The sequence below is a fragment of the Chlamydotis macqueenii genome, chromosome 2 (assembly GCF_036417535.1).
Source record: "Chlamydotis macqueenii isolate bChlMac1 chromosome 2, bChlMac1.mat, whole genome shotgun sequence".
NCBI lineage: Eukaryota > Metazoa > Chordata > Aves > Otidiformes > Otididae > Chlamydotis > Chlamydotis macqueenii.
This window is the reverse complement of record NC_141557.1, coordinates 51821636-51842121: the sequence shown is the minus strand read 5'-3', so window position 1 is coordinate 51842121 and position 20486 is coordinate 51821636. Positions and strand designations below refer to the sequence as shown.

The window sequence follows — 20486 nt, the reverse complement described above, 5'->3', positions numbered from 1 at the left end:
CTGGAGGGGGTATAGTGCTTTTAGCTGAACCCTCAGTGGTCTCTTATGTTGGAAATGCATTGAACTGTCAACCACATAAATCAATGAATAGATACTGGAATCATTAAGTACAAGAATCCTCATTCTCAGTGATCCCATGGTGAAATAGCATAAAGCATGGAAAGAAATGATTTTTTTTTTTCTTTTAGAAATGGTACTGCTGAATTAAGAGCATTGTTTTGATTTGTGGCAATGTGCAATATTGAAAATATAATCTTAGGAATAGAAAGTCTGATGTGGTGAATGACTCTCCTTTCTCTTCTTCTTTCCGTAGGAGTGGGACTGTTTGTCCTTGTAAATATTTCAGGAATCTTTGAGAAAAGGCACTGTAACAAATAAATAAACACTGTTAAGCCTCAAATACAAAGCATAGATCTGCTTATAGGTAGAAACCTTGCCAAAGCTTTATATAGAATTGTAGAATCATAGAATCATAGAATGATTTGGGTTGGAAGGGGCCTTAAAGATCATGTAGTTCCAACCCCCCTGTCATGGGCAGGGACACCTTCCACTAGACCAAGTCACTCAAAGCCCCATCCTAGCCTGACCTTGAACACTTCCAGTGTTCAATATACTGTCAGCTGTGTTAAAATTCTCAAAATGTTCAAGCTGCTAGGAACTTGACACCTTTTTGATTAGGAATTTTGCCACCTTTTTATTTGTGATGTTAAGACGTGTGCATTTAATATAGCGGAATCTTTTTACAAGTGATTTTTTCCTTTCTGATTGTCATAACAAAATATGCTTTTTGATATTTGCAGTAGAAGCCAAGCAGAGAGGTAACTTTCCTTGTGTGACTCTTTGTAATATGCATGTTTTGTTCCTTTTAACTGCCTTTCAGCAACCCAGTGTAAACACGGTGCAGTTTATGATACCTGTGGTCCAGGATGCGTCAAAACATGTGACAACTGGAATGAGATTGGCCCATGCAACAAGCCCTGCGTTGCAGGGTGCCACTGTCCAGCAAATTTAGTTCTTCACAAAGGAAGATGCATCAAGCCAGTCCTGTGCCCACAGCGATGACAGTAGTTCTCTTTCCGCGGACACTAGAGTGGGAGTTGCTGACCCTTTAATGCTCACAGCCAGTGAAGGACTCCAGCTGTTTGTGTGCATATTCTGCAAAGTACGCACCCACTCACAGAGTGCAGATATGCTCCTGTGTGTGTATTTATGTGTGTTTATGTATACACACGTGGCACCTAGAAAGATATATAAACGTATACTGTGTGTATGTAGATACACATATCTATACACAAGTGCCCTGAACATAATTACAACCCATATATTTATATACATGTCCACACAGACAAATATACATCATTTCTATATATCATAGAAGAATGAATTATTATATGTATATTTTTTGCTATAAAGTTTATGTATTATTATTTCTAGGACCCTGATCTGTAAGTCATTGTATAAATAAACCAGGTGTTTTTAATATAATATAGTGGCATAAAAAGATCGGATGACTTTGCCAATGCATAAGTTTGTCATTTCCAAGGAAACTTTTCTAGGGCCGTAGCACTGCCAGACTGGATTAGTTTCAACACAGAACCTGGATTTACAGTTGTACAGGAAACATATTTCTCTGGAGATGGAGGATTTATCTAGGAATATTTCATGCGTACCTTAGAGCTACGTAGTGATTGGTGACAGTCCTTAATCAGGCAGAGAAAGCAGGGGATCGGCTTTTATGCTTTACTGAAATAACTGTACAAAAGGATTTCCAAAGCTGGTTGGCCACCTGCCAGCCTAGAGATATTTCTTTCTGGAATGGCACCAAAGAGTCAGGGGCCAGATTTTCAGAAGTGTTCAGCACCCAGCAACTCACTTTGAAAATTTGACCACTTCCCATTTCATATCCTAATGCCCTGTCTCTGTTGTTGTGTTTGGCAGTAGCTGTGAATACACAATAAGGAGCTTGAGGAAAATATTCATGTACATATTAGCCCCTGCAACATGTTTGAAACTGCTGGGTTTGTTTCATATTTCCCCCAAAAATATGCAGAAAGCAAATCCCTCTGTGAATTGGAGTGTTTGATTTCAGTATGCCTTCAAACATGAAATAATGCTGGGTTTAGTAACTCATTTCATTTATCAGCATGGTTTAGAAGAAAGACAAATTCACCCCATCAAAAAACCAGTAGAGAATGTCAAGTGCTAATTGGAGAATTGCAATTTATTTCTTTACTGGTCTTTTGCTTGAGGTTTATGAACATGTGGGCTCTGTGAAGTTTGCATGACTTTTGAAGTCTCCCAGGGGAGAAACAATAATATGGGATTTCATTAGGAACTGTTTAAAAAGCCATACGACTTTCTCAAGCCTTAAGGGAGGGAGTGCTATTTTTCTTCCACTGGAAAACCTCTTGTAGAGCCTGATGGAACGGTCTCTGGAGATGACAGAAATCTTTGGGCATCTGATTTAGGTTTATAATGAAGTAATATCCTCCCACACAGCTACTTCCATTATGCCTTGCATTGAAATTGCACGTTGTCATGCTTTGAACAATTTTCTCCTCTGATTTTTCACTCTCTGGGAAGTTTCGCAGGGTCTGAGTTTACAGTGAGTGAGTCAGTGCAACACATTTGGGTTATACAACCTGTCTGCGATCCCATCCTGGAGGAAGATGCTGAGTGAGCCCGGTTAGCTTAGGCACCACGCTATCCGGAATGCTGCACCACCACAGTGTTAAAAAGAGCTGGGCAAATAATGCCAGGACCGTACCATGGACATTTATCCAAATCTTAAGTAAACTCAGCTTGATCTTTTTATGTCCCCTTTGTGTTCATTTTCTCGGAACAATCAAACAATTCAGTTTTACTGGCAGAGAGGGTTTCGAAGCCGCATACACAAGTGCACTGGGAAGCAGAATTGCAAATGTGCAGATCCCATCAGAGCAGGAAACTAGAAGAGTTTTATGTGGCTCATGTGACAACTGAATGGCAAAGCTGAAATTTAGAACAATTGCAGTTGGTCCAAGGAGTTAAAATACAAAATGGCAGTCATTAAAATAATTTAAAGCATCAGTTCGACGGAAGAACATTTCAGCCTGTGAGCTTTCGGTGCTGAGATATGGGGTCTAAACCATTGAAAAGGTTATTTGCCTAGCTCTAGTTTAGATTTAGATTTTCATTACTGATATATATTTTTTTTTACTTACTGCTCAGTGTTTCCAAAATAAAAACACAGGCAAAGTGAATTGCCTACATGAATGGTGTATAGAACAGTCCTTCCCTTTTCTTCTCCTGCCTGATGAAGGTGAGTGAAAGGTGAAGGGAGAGCCCTGCAACTCTCTCAGTCCACTGATTGCATTCAAGCAATGCTTAATTGACGCCAGGTGAAGAGGTGACTCGATCTATCTGTAGGATGAACTCTGTTTTTAAATCTCAAAATGGTTCAGTTTGAAACCTGACCTACAGGTCATCTCAAAATGAGGACTCATTTCTCGCTTTAGCTTTTTCACATCTGCCTAATTAAGGGTAGCCCACTGCTTTTTGCTTTGGTAATGTAGACTGAGGAAGAAAGTGGTTTTACCTTTAAGCTGCCTAACTGTGCCCTTGTGGTGCTGTAGAGCTTTTTCCTCCAAACTCTGTAGTTTTCAAAGCAACAGTAACGGCTATCATCTGCTCAGTTCACATGCACAATCTATGGTAAAGGAGTTCTGCTTTTCCAGAAATTTTCCCCAAGTTTCAACTTGGCACAGGTTTTATATCTGTATCTGTAGTTACCCTGTGCCCAACTGAGCTGTTCAGACCAGATGAGTCCCAGCTGGGGCTGTCTGATTCTGCTCTCCTGTTTGCCTCTCTTCTTCCACACTATTCAAAAGTTGAGAGTCTCGCCCAATAATGTCGATAGCAGCATTACTGCTGGCCTCGTAGAGTTTGGGTTGCAGCCCATCTTCCTCCTTAGTGCAGCATTCTTTCTAATTCTGCTGTCTTGGCTCGTGAAATATTACCCTTAGGATGCTAGAGCTGGAAACTTCCTACATGTCACTGGGGATGTATTTTTGACAAAATTCACTAATAATCCAATTTTAGTATGCCAAATGTGTTTAGGATGCAATAATGTGTTTTTAATAATAGCATAAGTTTGATAATCCATATGGTATATTCACCATGCAAAAATTATGATTGTGTAAGTTTTGGTCTTGATTATGCTTGTCAATCTGTGCATATAATCTGTGCCAATTTGTAAGGTGAAATATATTTCAAGGAGAAGAAGTTCCATCCAAAGAATGATCCAAAAGGAAAGTCTGAGAAACAGCTCTGTAATCCAATGGATGGAATCAAGGAAAGACTTGGATCAATAACTTCGCCATTAACCTGCTACGTGTTCCCTGGCAAGTCATTTAATATTCTGTACTCCACTGGGGAAATGAGGCTCTAGGTTTATGCATCTTTTTAAAGTTTACAGATAGAAAATATTCTATGCCATATGTCACCAGGGGAATATCAGCTGGTATTTTACCAATTTACTCAGATCTGCTTTGCATCAGGTTGTCCTCTATCTCACTCATCATTGCTTCAAATCAGCTTTTAGTTGGCATACATGGAGGTCAAATACATTTACTTCCTCCTCATTTACTTTCAATTGTGTCTATTTTTTGTCATATATATTGAGTTTTATAAACCATGGAGACAAGACATAGCCAAGCAGAGCAATTTGAGTTGTAGCCCAAGACTCTGTAGGTACTCCTGCATCTTCCAGGAACACCATTTTTCTATAGAGTAAACTTTATTCTATAGATCAAGGTATGCATTTGGAACAAAAAATGAAAAGATTCTTAATATCCTACCCAAATGTGACCCCATCCTTGCATCACGTAAGTAGTTACCAGTAGATAACCTAAAAGAAGTAAGTTGTCATCAGAGACTTCTCTGCTTTTTTGAACACAGAATTCAAATGCAGTTTTACACTGCTTGGCTTCCCACTGACAGAACCTGACATTTGCAATAGCTGGACTGATTTTGAGTAACTGTACAGGGGTACTTTTTTTTTTTTTTGGCCTTCATCAAAAGTGGACAATGTTATATCAGAGCTAACGGATATGAAAATAACAGCCCATGCATTTGCAACTGGACAAGCTGGAAAGAGAGGCAGTCAACAGCATTTAACACTGAAGTGGTGAGATGTTTCAGGTATTTCAGGAACAGTACTGACTAAGGGGGCATTATGCCAGTGTCTCAGTACTTGACAAACAGGAACTTTGCATTATATAATACTGATCAAATGCTTGTTCTGCTGTCCCTGATTTTAAGGTTTTAGAAAGCCCTGTGGTGAGAGCGATGTTTCTGCTTCCTCACAGAAACACTTCTAACCAATGGCTGCAAATTTTTTTGGACAAAGGCCTGTGCTGCCATTACAGAATTCCTTCTCTTTCTGTGTAAAAGTTGTTGCATAAATTAGTATTTGTAGTGCAATAATCACCATGACACCTGAGCACCAAACAGAGTCTATAACAACAAAATAAATTTCTCCTATGAACATGAGGTAGCTCTTGATCCCTCAGATGGCCATGGCATCATGCTTGAATGCAGATGGTATGGTAATATGAGGAAATAAAGAGGCAGGATGGCAGAATAAGGTTAAGCGACAAATGAGAAAGGAGAAAGTGGTAATATGATTTTTTTTTTTTCTGTGTGGGTGCTTTCCCTTTAAGTGGTAGGAACTAAGTGGAAAGCGTTCTCTGACAAAGGCAAAGTACATCCATACTCCCTGAGCAAAAAAAACCCCACCAACCTCCCAAAAACCACAAACCAACCACAGTGAATTTTATGTTGAGATCTGATTAGAACACATGTATATTGGTAGGTATAGAAATCCACAATTAAAATAAAGTTATGAGCTTCTACTCCTACTTTTCTCACAATCTTTAAATCACAGTAGAAATCACCAAAGTTAAGGAAAGAGATCTTATTTCCTGGACTGAGATGAGGGAAAAATCTGCAGAATTTGGTTCTCATGCTTCCAGTAGCACAACAAATCTGTTTTGGTTTCCTCCAGGATACGTGTTTTAGTGAACACACACAATTTCCCAGTCTACAACTGTCAGAACAGAAGCTACAAATGCACTTTTATAACTAGTCTTGTTCCTGGCTTTGTGATAAGATTGCAAGTTCTACTTACGACTAAGAGGGTATAAGTTTTCTTTTTGACACCGCTTTTACCAGGCAGCAGCATTGCTCTGCATCAAGCAGCATCTTAGAAACTCTAAGCAGTGTTAAATATCACATACAGCATTTGCTATTTGCATGACTTTACCCTTTCATTGTGAGTTATGAGCTAATGCTCACCCTGCATACAGGAGGAAATTGGCTGTAATGGAGTGTGTATGTGTGGTGGGAGTGGGGTGGCATTGTATAATTACCATTATCATTGATAGTGCTTTGTGTTTCCCTAAGTGATGCTTATACCTGAACATCAATATGATTTGGTTTTGCACATGCAAGTGAAATGACTGGAATGTAGGCATTTCCTGTCCAGACAGAACCACATTTTTTTCTTATCCAGTGGTGAAGAAATACCTCAAAGCATGCCTCAAAGAGTGGTATGTAAGCCTCATAATGGACAGCTAGGCAACAACCTGCTCATAGCGGTAATTTAGCCTTATACTCCGGCAGTAAGTGGTTGGTACTTTAATGACACAATCATTCAAGGCACTTAACTATGTGCTCAAACTTTGAATAACCTTGTTTGCTTCAATGGGGCAACATGCATGCTGACTTCTAACCACATGCTTAAACGGTTTGCTGGGTCAGGGCCAAAGAGGTCAGCATCTGGCAGGATCAAAGTATTAAACCTCATAGCATGATATTTCTTATTTCTTCATGATTTCTATACATAGATCTATTTTATGATCATGCTGCTATCTACTGCTAGAACATCATAGAAGGCAAGGCCTTTTGAATCCTTTTTTTAAGACTTTAGATTATTTGAGAATTTGTTTTCTACTGATTTTCGATGTCAACATCATAATGTCTTTCATTGCATTTTAATTTCCCACTCAATTCTATTTCTTGTTATTGTTAAAAGAAGGGACATACTGGACTTTATTGTTTTATTTTGCACTGGTAAAAGCAGGGAGCAATTTCAGTGCTATTGATAGCTATACTAGTTTTAAACTGGTTTGAGATCATACTAGCACCATCCTGGCTTTATAGGTGTGGAAGTAATCCACAATCCTGGTGTGGCTACCCTCAATGATTAGACTTCCAGTTGCTTCTGATTTCTTCTAGCTATAGTTCAATATAAAAATCTGGTAACACTGTATTAGAATAAAAGCACCTGCGGACCAAATCAGTATCACAGTTTATAAATGAAGGGGGAAAAAATAATTTGTTATACTTAGCTAACTCTCACAAAAAACTTTGCTAAATGATATTAATAAGGAAAAAGGAAGAGTGACTAGTGACTACAGAAACTGATGAAGAAAAGAGAATTCTGAAACTAAAGGATTTTTCAAATATTTAGTTCAAATATTCAACTTCTTTAATGAGTATCGTTGAATGACACTCAAACGCATAGAAAAAACTTGATTGCATTTTACAGAATATGGATCAAAACCCAGAAGTGGATAGATATGTACTGATGCAGTTCTACAGTTAAAACTGCACTGTGTCTTGAAGGGAGTGAAATAAATCAGTAGAGTTTGGAGGAAATTATTAAATTATTTCTCCCATCTTCAGGGACCTGAATGTTTGCTAGTTTGGGGTATAAATATGCAGGTGTTTGAACCCCACCACGTCTGATGTACAGCCCTGACTTTCTTCATATTGATTATGTGTAAGAATAACTCTAGAGGAATCCATAGAACAATACTTATTTCAAAAGACAAAATGTGCTGCTTTTTTTTTTTTCAATTTCTTGTTCATTATAATGAGCTGTTACCCTACAAATGATCAAGGGAAGAGAAGCTGAGGAGAAAATTATAGTGTATGTCACATATATTAGAAGTTTGAAGCCATTAATGTACGGATGGGTTACTTGAAATATTTTGTATGCAATTTGTAGTGTCAAGAGCATCACTGAAGTCTGTTTACCTTGTAATCTGTAGAATTTCTTCGTTTACTCATGCTAAACTTTAGACAGATTTCACCTGAGATGCATTCATGTAAATACTAAATCTATTTAAAATTTTTCTAAATTTCTGTCTTCATTATGTCTCATTTTATACCTTTGTTGAATTTAAAATGATTATATAGTTTAATGTACCCTACGGAACTGCAAAACTGTGCAGTAACTTTGACATGGCTTGTCTTTGAGTGTCTATACAGTTTTTGCAAGAATATTGTACTAATATAATTTTGTAAAGTAGGATTGTGATGAATATGTTTGTAAAGACATTATTTATTCCCTTATAAACTTAATATTTATTATCTTTATGCAGATCAATATCAATGCCTGATTATTTCATAGCTATCGGTGAAAACTGCTGTTCTGATTTGCAAGGTCTGACTCAGAAAAGCAACATCACCCACACAATGACTGATACTGTGTTCGCCTAAGAACTGATGTTAAATGCAGTTATTTCTTGGGAGGGGAGGGAGGACCCATGCAGACTGTTTTCCTTTAATTTTACTTTTCGGGTGCTGAACAACTGCTTTGTTCAGCTGGTGACTCCTTTGTGTGGTATTGCTTGGCCAAGTTACTTAACTGCTATTTGCCTTAGTTTTCCCAGTGGTAGAACAGAAATGATAACGCTTTGCAAAAATCACGGAAACTTTAGGAACAATGAATTTGCTGGAATCTACTGATCTGTGTTTGGGCAAGGCTCCTGTTAATGTCCATTGGGCTACAGATCAGGCCCCAAACTTGCCAAATACTTTTTTTTTTTTTTTTTTTTTTTTTTGGCAAAGAGGAATCTGCCCTACTTGTGAAAGGGTAAGTAGATCATGAACCCAAAAGACCAGGGCTGAGAGCAGGCCTTGCTCTGTGCTGAGCGAGAAGATGACCTTCTTTGGTGGATTTCTCCCTCCTGGAGTGAGATGGGGAGAGCATGGAAGGTAAGAGATTGGGGACTTTGCTTGCTTTAAATTCATAGGAATACTGGTGCTGCGTGCTCTGTAGCTGTGGGACTCTTGGCTTGGTCTGTACTAAGTATATTGCTGCGAAGTCCCCAGTGTCAGGCTGCTTTGGTATTGTGAGATAATGAGTGTTCATTTTAGGGAAGTCACGCTCTTCTCACCAGTCTTTGTTCCATTACATGGATGTGAGGGCAATGCAGAGGTGGTGAGATCTGTAGCTCAAAGGCTGGGTGATCTGGCCCTGCATGCTAGAATACATGGTCACACCTAACTTTTACCCCAAATTACCACTCAGTGGTGACGGTTACTCTATATTATTATTCCTACCCATTTTGGATGCAGTCTTCTCACCACAAATGCTGCAATATTAATCTTCCTCGTAAGCAGTGTGCAGTTGCAGACTTTATCCTCACTTCTCTCTTGCCAGACTTCACTTGGCCCTTAGTGTAATTAAGCTCAAAAATAGTCAACATTTAGCCTGCCCAACATGAGAGCATTACAGACTGATCTTTTTCAGAGCACTTGCACTGTTCATAGGGGCAAAGTAGAGGTCCCATGGGCATGTCTTGCAGCTACAAGTGCTCTGACTGCCAGTGTCTAGGACACAGTATGAAAGATGTCCAGCTTTACATAGGAAACCGCTCAAAAGGACCAGGCTGTAATCGACGGCTTCTGGATGGCATCCAGCCTTGACCACCAAAATGCCACCTCCTGCCGTCCCTGCCTCACCCACTGCCCCCTCCAACATGTGGTTTATGCCTCCAACCTGTGAGGCTCACATTCACTGCTGGGTAGATCCAGCTGGGCAATAAGCACCCTGAGATGGAAGGAGAGGCACAAAAGGAGAAATTCTCGAAAGGCATGATGGGCAGATGGGCGGCAGGGGCAATGGGGAAGGGAACAGGGAGTACAGGAAAAGAGAACAAGGAGCTCCAGCAAGCACCTCTGAGGCTCAGATTCCTCCACCTCTGCTATCTTGTTTGTTTGGGCAGCCTGTGCCTTGCACATCACAGCAGCAATCCTTCCCTCCCTGTTTCTGTGCGACCCGTTCTGAGCTGGACAGCTTCTGACACTCACTTTTGTTACCAGAATGCCCAAAGACAAAATGTTCTTTAAGAAAAATACGGAAGAAAGACCTTACAGGAAAGCTGCAAAGAGAAGTCTGGTGGCTGTTTTTAATTTAATCAGTTTCTAGGTTTATTTACACTTTTCAGGCTATTCACTTAATTCAGGCTAATAATTGGAGTACTTTTCTTCATCTCTTATAGTTCACCATCAATAAAGTTGTAATGTTTGGGAGTATTGGTAATAATTGTTCTGCTAATTAAACCGTACTGAAAAGCTAATAATCCATTTAGGATTTTGAACTGATGCATAGCTTCTGTTTTTGTCATTGTGTCCTGTGGTCACATTTTAAATTTTCCCTTTAAAGACAATGCTTTGTTTCAGATGTATTCATCCTGGTTTATTTAGTACATCTGGAATTCGGGCTCAACATAGCTATTATTTCCCCATCTCCTTCCACTCTCCTGTTCTAGGACATGGTGTTTTGTAATGCAGTTTCTCCCCCAAGTGTCTTTCCCAGTCTGTGCTCTATATGTAACCGCACATAGATAGGTAATGCAATTGGAGGACTATATAGATGCAGTTTTTCCAGAGCTGAAATATTTGGTAGTAGACAGAATTTACATAATTTTGATTTAAAAACTGGAAAGGGAATAGCAATTTTGGTTGCTATTTTCTGAATGTACAGCAGATGGTGCTTAACAAATACACTTTACAACCAATGCCTGAAAACAGCAAAGCCTGGCAATTTGAATTTTCATCATGCTTTCTGGTCTTTTCTAGTTGAAAAAAACAGCAATTTGAATGGAAGGGTCCCAACAGGCTTGACTTACTTCAATATAGACAATGTGCACAATGTTTGAAGGATGGGGATACAACAACAGTTCTTCCAAAACAGCCTTTCTTGTACTATAAGGAAGGGAGTTAGGCAATAGCAGGAATGTTTCTCTCTTGATTGTTGCCCTTTTCCTCCAGCCTCATCACAATTTACTTAACTAATGAGAAAGATCCAGATCCCAAGTACTGCTTTCCACATGAACAAAAGAATACAACGAAAATTATGTGATGAGACCTAGTCTGATATTCCTCAACTCCCATTCCTATACCTGTCAGTGAAAGAAAGTTTTTCTTCTGCTGGCACCAACAGATGAATCTGTGCTGTGGCTCTGGGCAACGCTTTCCCAGCGTGGGTGGGACCTGTCTCAGGACTGAACCAGAACTTGCGTCACTGTTTCCCCTCTTGGTATCTTACTAGCAAGATAAGAAAGGTGCTGTGACTCTGAGGTGCTATTTACATTCTGCAGTGTCAAAACCTCAAGATTTATCTCTAATAAGACAGCTGTCATTATATAGAAGCATAAGCTACTATTAGCCAAGGGAATAATGTGAAGGGGGGCAATGAGTCAGAAAGCTGACGAGAATTTACTGACATGCTTAGTAAAGTTTTAACTAGGCTTTACTCTTTTTGAGACCTGTTTTTTTTCCAAACAGCATAATTTCTTTTTACATAAAAGTGCAATTTTTTTTTCATTACTGATGAAAGGGCTCACAGTGAACATCTCAGAGAGGGAAATTCCTTCTGCACAAATATTCATAAGATACGAACAGTGGGAATACAAACATTTACAGCAGTCTTCAGTAGTGGTGTATCAACCCCAACCTTGTTGCATCTCTTCTTAACCCTGAAGTGTACTTAGCTGCGGACTGTAAGCTGTAGCAACAGCCATGCAAAACCTTTCATGACCACATGGCCTGAAACCTCCAGATTTGTGGTGACGTAAAAGAACTGAGCATTTTTAGATACTCTGCTTGCCTGCTAAAGAGCCAGTCATGCCATCGTGCTGCCCCAGTTTCTGTAGTTTAGGATCAAATCTTGATTCCCTATTAGAACTGAGACAATTGGCTATCGGTGGAATGGGATAGGGAACCCTATCTTACGGGCAGATGGGGGATGCAGTTCTTATCCTTGCCTGCAGCAGTTTTAAAGGCAAGGCAGCCTTTAAGTCAAGTTAATGCAGCTATGGGCCTAGTGCCGGTGTTAAGACTCCTTTAAGAGCTTGAACACATGAATTGGATGCTTTTCCACCACATCTGCATAGGGATGCACATGATGACCTGCCAGTTGGACTTGGATATAGAAGTCTCACATCTGCAGCAGATTTACTAGGACTCAAAACCAGAGTGATTTTAAATATGGGCCTGATCAGATTAACTTCGAAAATACATGGTGCCATGGTTATGAATCATACCTACTAGTCCCCATAGGGAAAAAAACCCCATCAGCTTTGCTGATTAAACCAAGAAAGAGTTCAGGTTTTAGAGTAAAGGTGAGCAGTCTGTTAATGACTCACAGCCTGAGACCTGAGTGGAAAAGCTGCCACCAATTCAGCAAAGAGGCTGAAGATCTACCAGGACCTTACATGTGCAAGCTCTGTGAAAAGTCCCTTGTTCCTTGCTCTGGAGCTGAAGAGGGAATAAGACTGCATCTCTCTGGCATATGACGGCATGATTGTTTACGGGCAATGGGAAATGATGTGAATTTATCTGACATATAGCCAAACAGAAATGGCCAAATTCTCTCTGAAACCATTATAACAACAGGCAATTAAAGGAGCCTCTGTTTAATGATCCTAAGAAGACTTTGAGAAGTAAGCGATTACAGCCAAAATCCTTTGGAGCCTGTGTGCAGCTGAGTGTCTGTTTAACCACCATCTGCAGCTCTTGGCCCACCTTCTCCCTTTGTTTAAATTTCTATTCTCCACAGGCTGCTGCGAGCAGACCACAGCACTGCTGAGGCAATAATCAATACTGCTGTCATTTTAACAGGCTTGCTGCTGAGAAAGCCAAGTTTAATCTCAAAGTTTTTAAAACAAACTTGGGCAGCAAACTCTGTTGTTTAAGTTGTAACTTCACTACAATTATAAAGCTGTAGGAAAAAGATCCATTGATATATTAATCTGTCACAAATGTATACCATCTACTCCCCTTTCATCAGCACCATTCTGCAGAGTGCTGGGCAAATGCCAAAGTAGACTGCAAAGAAATCTTTTATGTGCTGCAGTAAGAAAGCATGATTTACCCAGTCCTGAAAAGGATGTGCTCTCAGGTATGGAGTCAGATCAAGCCAAGTGTGTGTGTGCACGTGTGTGGCATGTGTGTGTGCAGGGGTGATGGGAGAGAGGCACAGAAGTAGTAGGATCGCTATGACTGTATCATACATGCAGGAATGCATTGTCCCTTTTAATGGTGAAGGCAATTTTCTCAAGGTAGAGAAACAAGGTAATTCTCCATACCAGAAAGGAATATTCTGGTATGAATATTCCTTTCTGGTATGGAGAATTACCTTGTTTCTCTACCTTGAGCCTTCCCAAGGTAATCAGAAGAGACTCACACCTTGAGCCTACTGCCTACTTCTGTCACTACCACAGTCAATAATGTCTGCGAGGTGAACAGAAATGTAGATCTGGTTCTCGACAGACCTGCTTCAAGGGGTGGTTAAGACTAAAATAGCATTAGAAGAAACACTGAGCAAATCCCCAATAAAGCTAAAAGCAGCAAGCTTTATTGCTGTATCTACCAGTAGCTGAGCAGAACTTATGCTCTAAAATTTCATGTTTAGGAAATTTCAAAGCTGCCATCCATCTAAAGGGAGGTGTATTCAATGCTAGAGTTTCCACTGAAAAAAAAAATGAAATTGAAAATTAAACCAAGCTAGGTTGTATCATCACTTCTAGTCTAAAACTTGTGCCCTTAGCCAGGGAAAGGTATGTTCAGACACTGTGAGAGGGGAAACAACTTGGCTGCAGGTGAAACTTTGAAAGGAGGCATAAAAGGAGCTTTGTCATTTAGAAGGCAAATCTGTATTATGCTAGCATAAATATAGCTATATTTCACAAGTTTACCCTATTTCCTCAAAAGTGAAAAAGGTAACTTGGGTACAATAATGGTGTCCCCAGGAGCAGAAAGTATTGTGCTGTATTATTTGAAGACTTAAAGAGTTGCTGTCTCTTATCTTTGGGTTTACCTCTGCCACTGTGAACTGCACCAATCAAACTGAAAGAAAGTTACTTACATCAGTGAAGTTAAGCAAGAGTAAGCACCAGCTGGCTTGGAGACATAATAGAGAAATAAATTCTTACACCTACTACTTTGAACACTTAACTGACTCTTGAGGTGTCCTGTAAGGCTGTGGGTGGTTGCCATTCAATCTACGTCCAAGCTCGCCTCTCACTGTCACTAATAGGTATGCCTCATACTTCTTATTCAGAGAAAACAGAAAGGCAATTACACGTCTTTGTTTAATGTTTATTGGATCTATAGAAATCACCATCCTAAAGCATGGAGTGGCATGATTAAGGTCTGAGCAGGAGCTCTGCTGTGGGCCCTTGCAGTTGTGTGTGACAGGAATCCAAAAGTGAGTGAATAGCAAGCGAAGGCAGCATAAGAGTGCAACCGAAGAGGGGTAAAAAAGCTTGTGGTGCTCAACGACTTCTTGGAAGACTTTATCCACACTAAATTGTTTTTAGAGAAACTACTTTCTGCTCTCTTTGGGTGTAGTCAGGATTACAGTATCGAAACCAGTAACTCCTTACTCCAGCCAGACAAACGTGGCATACACAACCAATTTCTAAGAAGCAAAGTTTGTTGTTGTGCCTAACTGCTTAAGGACTAATACTTAAAATAAAAAAAAAAAGCAGGTGTGTAGACTAGATACTTAGTAGCAAAAGTTTGCATAATCTATTTCTAGCATAGCTCCAGTGAGATACTAGAAACCCTACCAGCCTATATCAGCCGGCATAGTCCTTCAGCTCCTTTCATTATTGACAGGCAAACCATCCAAGACCCTGTCTACATCTCAAAAATGCACCTGACCTGTCAGAACAATGATCTTCCCCCTGCAAATTATTACTTTCTATCAGTACTTTCTGAAAAGACTATGAAGAAACTTTTCCAGACCCTTCCGTTGTGATTATCTGTCAGCAGGGCAATCAACAAAAGTCAGCAGGACAGAAACAAAAGTCTTTAAGATTACTTTTCAAAAATAAAAGAAACAAAACAAAAGTTTTGGTTTTTTTTTTTTTTTTAATCAGAGTTATTAGTCAAATCATCTATTAGCATAGAACAGTATTACTTCTATAAAGCAGTTTTGACTAGTCTTGAAGCAGTATTGACTATTCCTGACATTTCCTGGTTTAAGGAGCAGCATTCCATTTGGATGGAAAGCAGCTATGAATTTGTCATTAAAGTAGCCCAAACAACTGAGCCAGAGCTGGACACTGAGATGAGAACTTAATGGAAAAATCCGGCTTGTACTGCTGTGGGACTGACTCTGTGCAATTTCTATAGGCAGCTCTGAATCAGAACTAAGAAGTTTAGATCTAGCGCCAAAGCCACTCTCTTAATGCATTCGTTAGCTTTTTAATACCCTACTGCTATAACACAGACAAGCAAAGCACAGACCTCAAATTCTTCTTAAAACTGAGCTCTTTATTAAAAATATTAACTTATTAGCCATAAAAAATATATTCTACAGTAAGTTCATTTGTTCTTGTATTGCAGCACTTCCCAGCAGCCACACTCAGCTATTTTAACTCCTGAGCCTGTTCCAGACAGTCTAGAAAATCTAGTTCTAGATGGTCTAGAAAATCAACCCCTACTGAAAGGGCTTTCACAATTCAGGGTAAATCCATGAGAAGAGATTTCTCCATTTCATGACAAGCAATGACTAAAAACTAAGACAATGCTGAACGTTCATCTCCATAGTGGAATGAACAATGAGTATGTTTTCAGAGTGATGTGAAATACTAACTACAAACACCTTATAAACCTATTTCCCCTGTGATTGTATGGGCAAGTTTAACTGAAACTCTACACAGCAGCTACATTTTCTGTAAGAATTTGTAGCCCTACTCTATGGAACTTTTGATCAATTACCTATACTAGCAGGAGATAAACCAGAACAATTTTTAGTTGAACAGTAAGACACCAATAGTGCATTTCTAAAAAGCTATATACGTAGTTTATGGCATTTAAAACAAAAATTAATGGGGTTTTTTTTTGGCTTATTTTGAAGACAAGTAACAACTTTGCAAATTGTTTTCATTAGCTGCAAACAAATAACATACTATGCATTTAATTGTACAGAAAGTTTGACCAGAGTCGGGTAGAAGTGCATTTTTAGAACATGGCTCATCCATGAGTTTGGTTTTAAGGATTCCTGTACTCATTAGATAGAAAAACTGACAGAAATAAAGTTTTAGATGGGTAACTTCTTTGAAGACTGTATCTATGCCAGCTGCCTTTATTAGTTGTAAACTATCAGAGATTTTGCTCTGAATACTAAAAGACAATTTAATTATTCATAAATCAATTAGTTCTCAACAGGTGGTAACAGTCAAGGTGGAAAAATTGTAATATCTACTAACAGGTTAAGGCCTAACTCTTGTAGGTTTTTTTTTTGTGAATGTCTTCATTCACGAGAGATTAATATATAAAAGGGTTTTACTTTGAAGATAGTAAGCTGAGGGAATCTATTTTGAAGTTTATATCCTCAGCTATATAGCAAGTGTATTGAGTTTATTATTTTTTTTTGAGGACTATCAGGCAAAAGTGGCCGTGTCTCAAGAAGCAGCAGCTATCAGTTTGGTGAGCATCTCACTTCAGGGATTTCTTCCAGCAGGTGAAGGGATGCTGTGCACCACATGATCAGTCTGCTGAAGGGATGCTGGATGCTACATGCAGCACAGTAACTCAGAAACACCCTCCTCATCCGTGCTCTTAAGGTGGCGGTTATTAGTGGAAGTGCCTGTTGTGGACTGGGGCATTTGCATCTCCATGGTCCCAGATGAAGTATGCATGTTTCCCCCATTAGATGTAACTGGTCCATCTGTGTGCTGCGGGCATGGTGTTCCTTCCAAAGTACTGCGAGGCACGGGCCTGCCTCGGGAAGGGTGCCGGCTCAACAGCAGTGCTGAAGGGAGAAGGCGCACTTCTTGCAGGTGGCGTAGAGCAGCAGGGTGGAGGGGAGCAGCTGATGGCACATGGCAGCAGCCAGGTGAGCCTGTGCCTCCTGGACTCCAACACATGCAGGCAGCTGCTCCAGCACAGCGGGTGTGCCATCACCAGCCACCCGAAGACAACGTTGAGACTGCACAGCCTGATGAGGGCTCACACCGCCTGTGGGGCGGAGGCCGAGAAAGTCAGGGCTTCCCCACCAGGCCATGGCCACTGGAGCCCACTGGTTTGGCTGGGGAGGTGGCGGCAGCAGCCTCCCCTCACCTCAGTGGGCAGTGGGGTGGGCAGGGTACATGGTGGGCTGTGGGGCAGCAGCCAGGGAGGCCGGCAGAATCATCTACCCAGAGAAATGAGGGGGACTGATTTTGCTGGTATTGCCATACAGAGCATTTTGTGTTCCCACTATCTCTTTATACAGAACTGCTTCCTGCTGTACTAATGCTTTTCTTTTTCTTCCCACCTCTCCTCAGAGCTAAAATTAATCATCTTCTCTCTTGATTATTGTGATATGCTTTGCTGCGATCGCCATCAGGGCGTACAAAATAATTACCGAGCTCATCTTCACCTGCTGGTCTGAAAACACAAGCGGTTTCTCCCAACTTGCTTAGGATTCCTCTGTCGTGTTGAACTCAACTGTTTTTATTTGAAGGCCCTGGCAAGTAATTAACAATGCCTCCTTTACCCAAATTTTCAGCTGGAGTGAATATTTTAAAAATTCTGATTATGTTGAATAAACTCAATCTTCTCTCTTGATAGATAAGATTATATTTCCCCAAGTATTCACAAGCCTCCCGGTCTGATTTTCCAGCTGTCGCTATAGGTCTCTGCTGCTGTCAAGGTTTGACATTCAGAGCTTGAGCAGATGCCTCACAGGAGAGAAAACTGAGCAGCTTTCTAGACAGACAAAGTACTTGCAATTTTAGTTTTGGAGTGGTTTGACCGGCAGCTGTAAATCTACCTGCTACAACACATTTTCATTTTCTTTCAGCTCAAGGTCACTGCAAATATATATCACGATGCGAGCTGCTGAATGTTCTTCTTTCCTTAAGGCTGAAAAGAAAAGATGGTATTATACAGATGGACAAATTTTGAGTAAGTGCTTGTGTGGAGGTGAAGGGATGTTAAGGCATTTCAGTGTGATTGATTTTATTTTCAGTCAAAAGGCTCCAGGAGGAAGGGCTGGTATGAACAACAAAATGGCTGAACTGGAAGAAAAAATGGGTTCCAGAATGAAGTGGTTACCATGTATACATTTTTATTTATTTATTTGTTTTGACAAATGCATGTGTATAAAGATAGTGCCAAGGTACTTTGTTAGGGCTGGCTTCTCTAAACCATGTTCCAGTAATCACAGAATCATAGAATAGTTTGGGTTGGAAGGGACCTTCAAAGGCCATCTAGTCCAACCCCCCTGCAAAGAGCAGGGACATCTCCAACTACATCAGGTTGCTCAGAGCCTTGTCCAACCTGGCCTTGAATGTTTCCAGGGATGGGGCATCAACCACCTCTCTTGGCAACCTGTTCCAGTGTTCTAACACCCTCATATAAAAAAAAAAAAAAATCATTATGTCCAGTCTGAATCTACCTCCCTCTGTTTTAAAACCATTACCCCTCATCCTATCACAATAGGCTCTGCTAAAGAGTTTCTCCTCATCTTTCTTACAAGCCCCCTTTAAGTACTGGAAGGCTGCAATAAGGTATCCACAGAGCCTCCTCTTCTCTGGCTGAACAGCCCCAACTCTCTCAACCTGTCTTCATAGAAGAGGTGCTCCAGCCCTCTGGTCATTTTTGTGGCCCTCCTCTGGACCCTCTCCAACTGGTCCATGTCCTTCTTAAGTTGGGGGCTCCAGAGCTGGATGCAGTACTCCAGGTGGGGTCTCAGGAGTGTGGAACAGAGGGGCAGAATCACCTCTCTCAACCTGCTGGCCACACTTCTGATGCAGCCCAGGATGCGGTTGGCTTTTTTGGCTGTGAGCACACATTGCCGGCTCATGTTGAGTTTCTTGTCCATCATTATACCCAAGTCCTTCTCCTCAGGGCTGCTCTCAATCCATTCTCCACCCAGCCTGTATTTGTGCCTGAGATTGCCCTGACCCATGTGCAGGACCTTGCACTTGGCCTTGTTGAACTTCATGAGGTTTGCATGGGCCCACTGCCTTGCTACAGTTTTTTTTTTCTTCAGCTGCAATGATGCTTGGAAAGTCTCCTGGAAAGCTAGCTTAGGTTTTCTCTAGTTTAGTAGCATGATGACCCTCCCTACCAGTGGAGAAAAGAGATACCAGAGCAAGTCTTAAGCAAAGATACCAGAGCAAGTCTTAAGTAGCAACAGAGTCACAAAGAATAAGCAAAAAAATACCTTGCCAGTGGTAACTTGCTAAACTTCACTCTAGTTAGCTTGGTCTTTCAAGTCTTGACTGACTTGGTTACCACTGTAAACAAAGCTTTCCTTATAAATTGTTCCTGTTTGACACAAAGCTGCTGGAATATGTACAGCTGGTGTGTACATTTGTAGTATATAGGAAAACACAGCGAGTGTTCCCTAGAAATACTAGAGCACCTAAATATCAAAACACTCGTCACTGGTAAGAGAACACAAGAAATGAATAATCCATAATTACAGTTTATTTTGCTTATGATCAGCAAAGAAGGACTCAGTATAGCCTATTTAACTTAGTGTGGAATAAATTTTCATTTTGGATTAATCTCTCTGGGAATAAGTTTTTAAATTCTCTCTAGCATCTGTGATTTGTACTAATATATGCAAAGCATTGTAACACCATACTCTTTCAAAATCCTCCATTTTAATAGAGGCAATTATCTTTTGTTTAATAAAAATACCTAGACATAGTTTTTTTTTAACCCACAGTAGTCTGGTTTTTACAGCAAAATACAAAAAGCATCTAGAAATACCAGTTTAAATGGTTTAATTTTGCCTGTTATTAAACTAGATAATTCCTTCACAGTATATGCATATATGCTGGTTACATTGGAGTGTCTCCATCCAGTACTAAAAGTATAAGTGAGTATATATATATATATGTGTGTGCATATATACACATATGTATTTTCTACCTGTTCTGTGTAAGTGGCAGAACATTATCTTTCTTTTAGTGAATCAGGTTTTCAGTACTGAGTTTACTACTCAGCCTTTTATTTTTGACAGTTTCCTACTGATTTCAGTGAGAGTTTTGCTCAGTTACAGTATGAATAGGAAATTGATAGTGTCTTCACCTTAGTTCTGAGTGACTATGATTTGTCTCTTATGGGCTTCAGAGACTTGAATACCCACGTGTTGGCTCACAGTTATTGATATCCAGCAGCCTTTTTGTTCTGTATGTTGG

At 40.1% G+C, this 20486-nt stretch overlaps 1 protein-coding gene across 4 annotated transcripts in view; it reads left to right on the top strand.

Moving 5' to 3' along the window:
* Positions 1-2811, top strand: part of BMPER (BMP binding endothelial regulator) — a 153666-nt gene extending 150855 nt beyond the window's left edge. For all 4 annotated transcript variants that reach the window (XM_086742977.1, XM_086742976.1, XM_086742975.1 and 1 more), the window contains one exon: positions 881-2811. In XM_086742977.1, coding sequence (XP_086599103.1) covers positions 881-1062 — 182 coding nt within the window. In that variant the 3' untranslated portion in view covers positions 1063-2811. The remainder of the gene's footprint in view (positions 1-880) is intronic.
* Positions 2812-20486: the final 17675 nt, after the last annotated feature.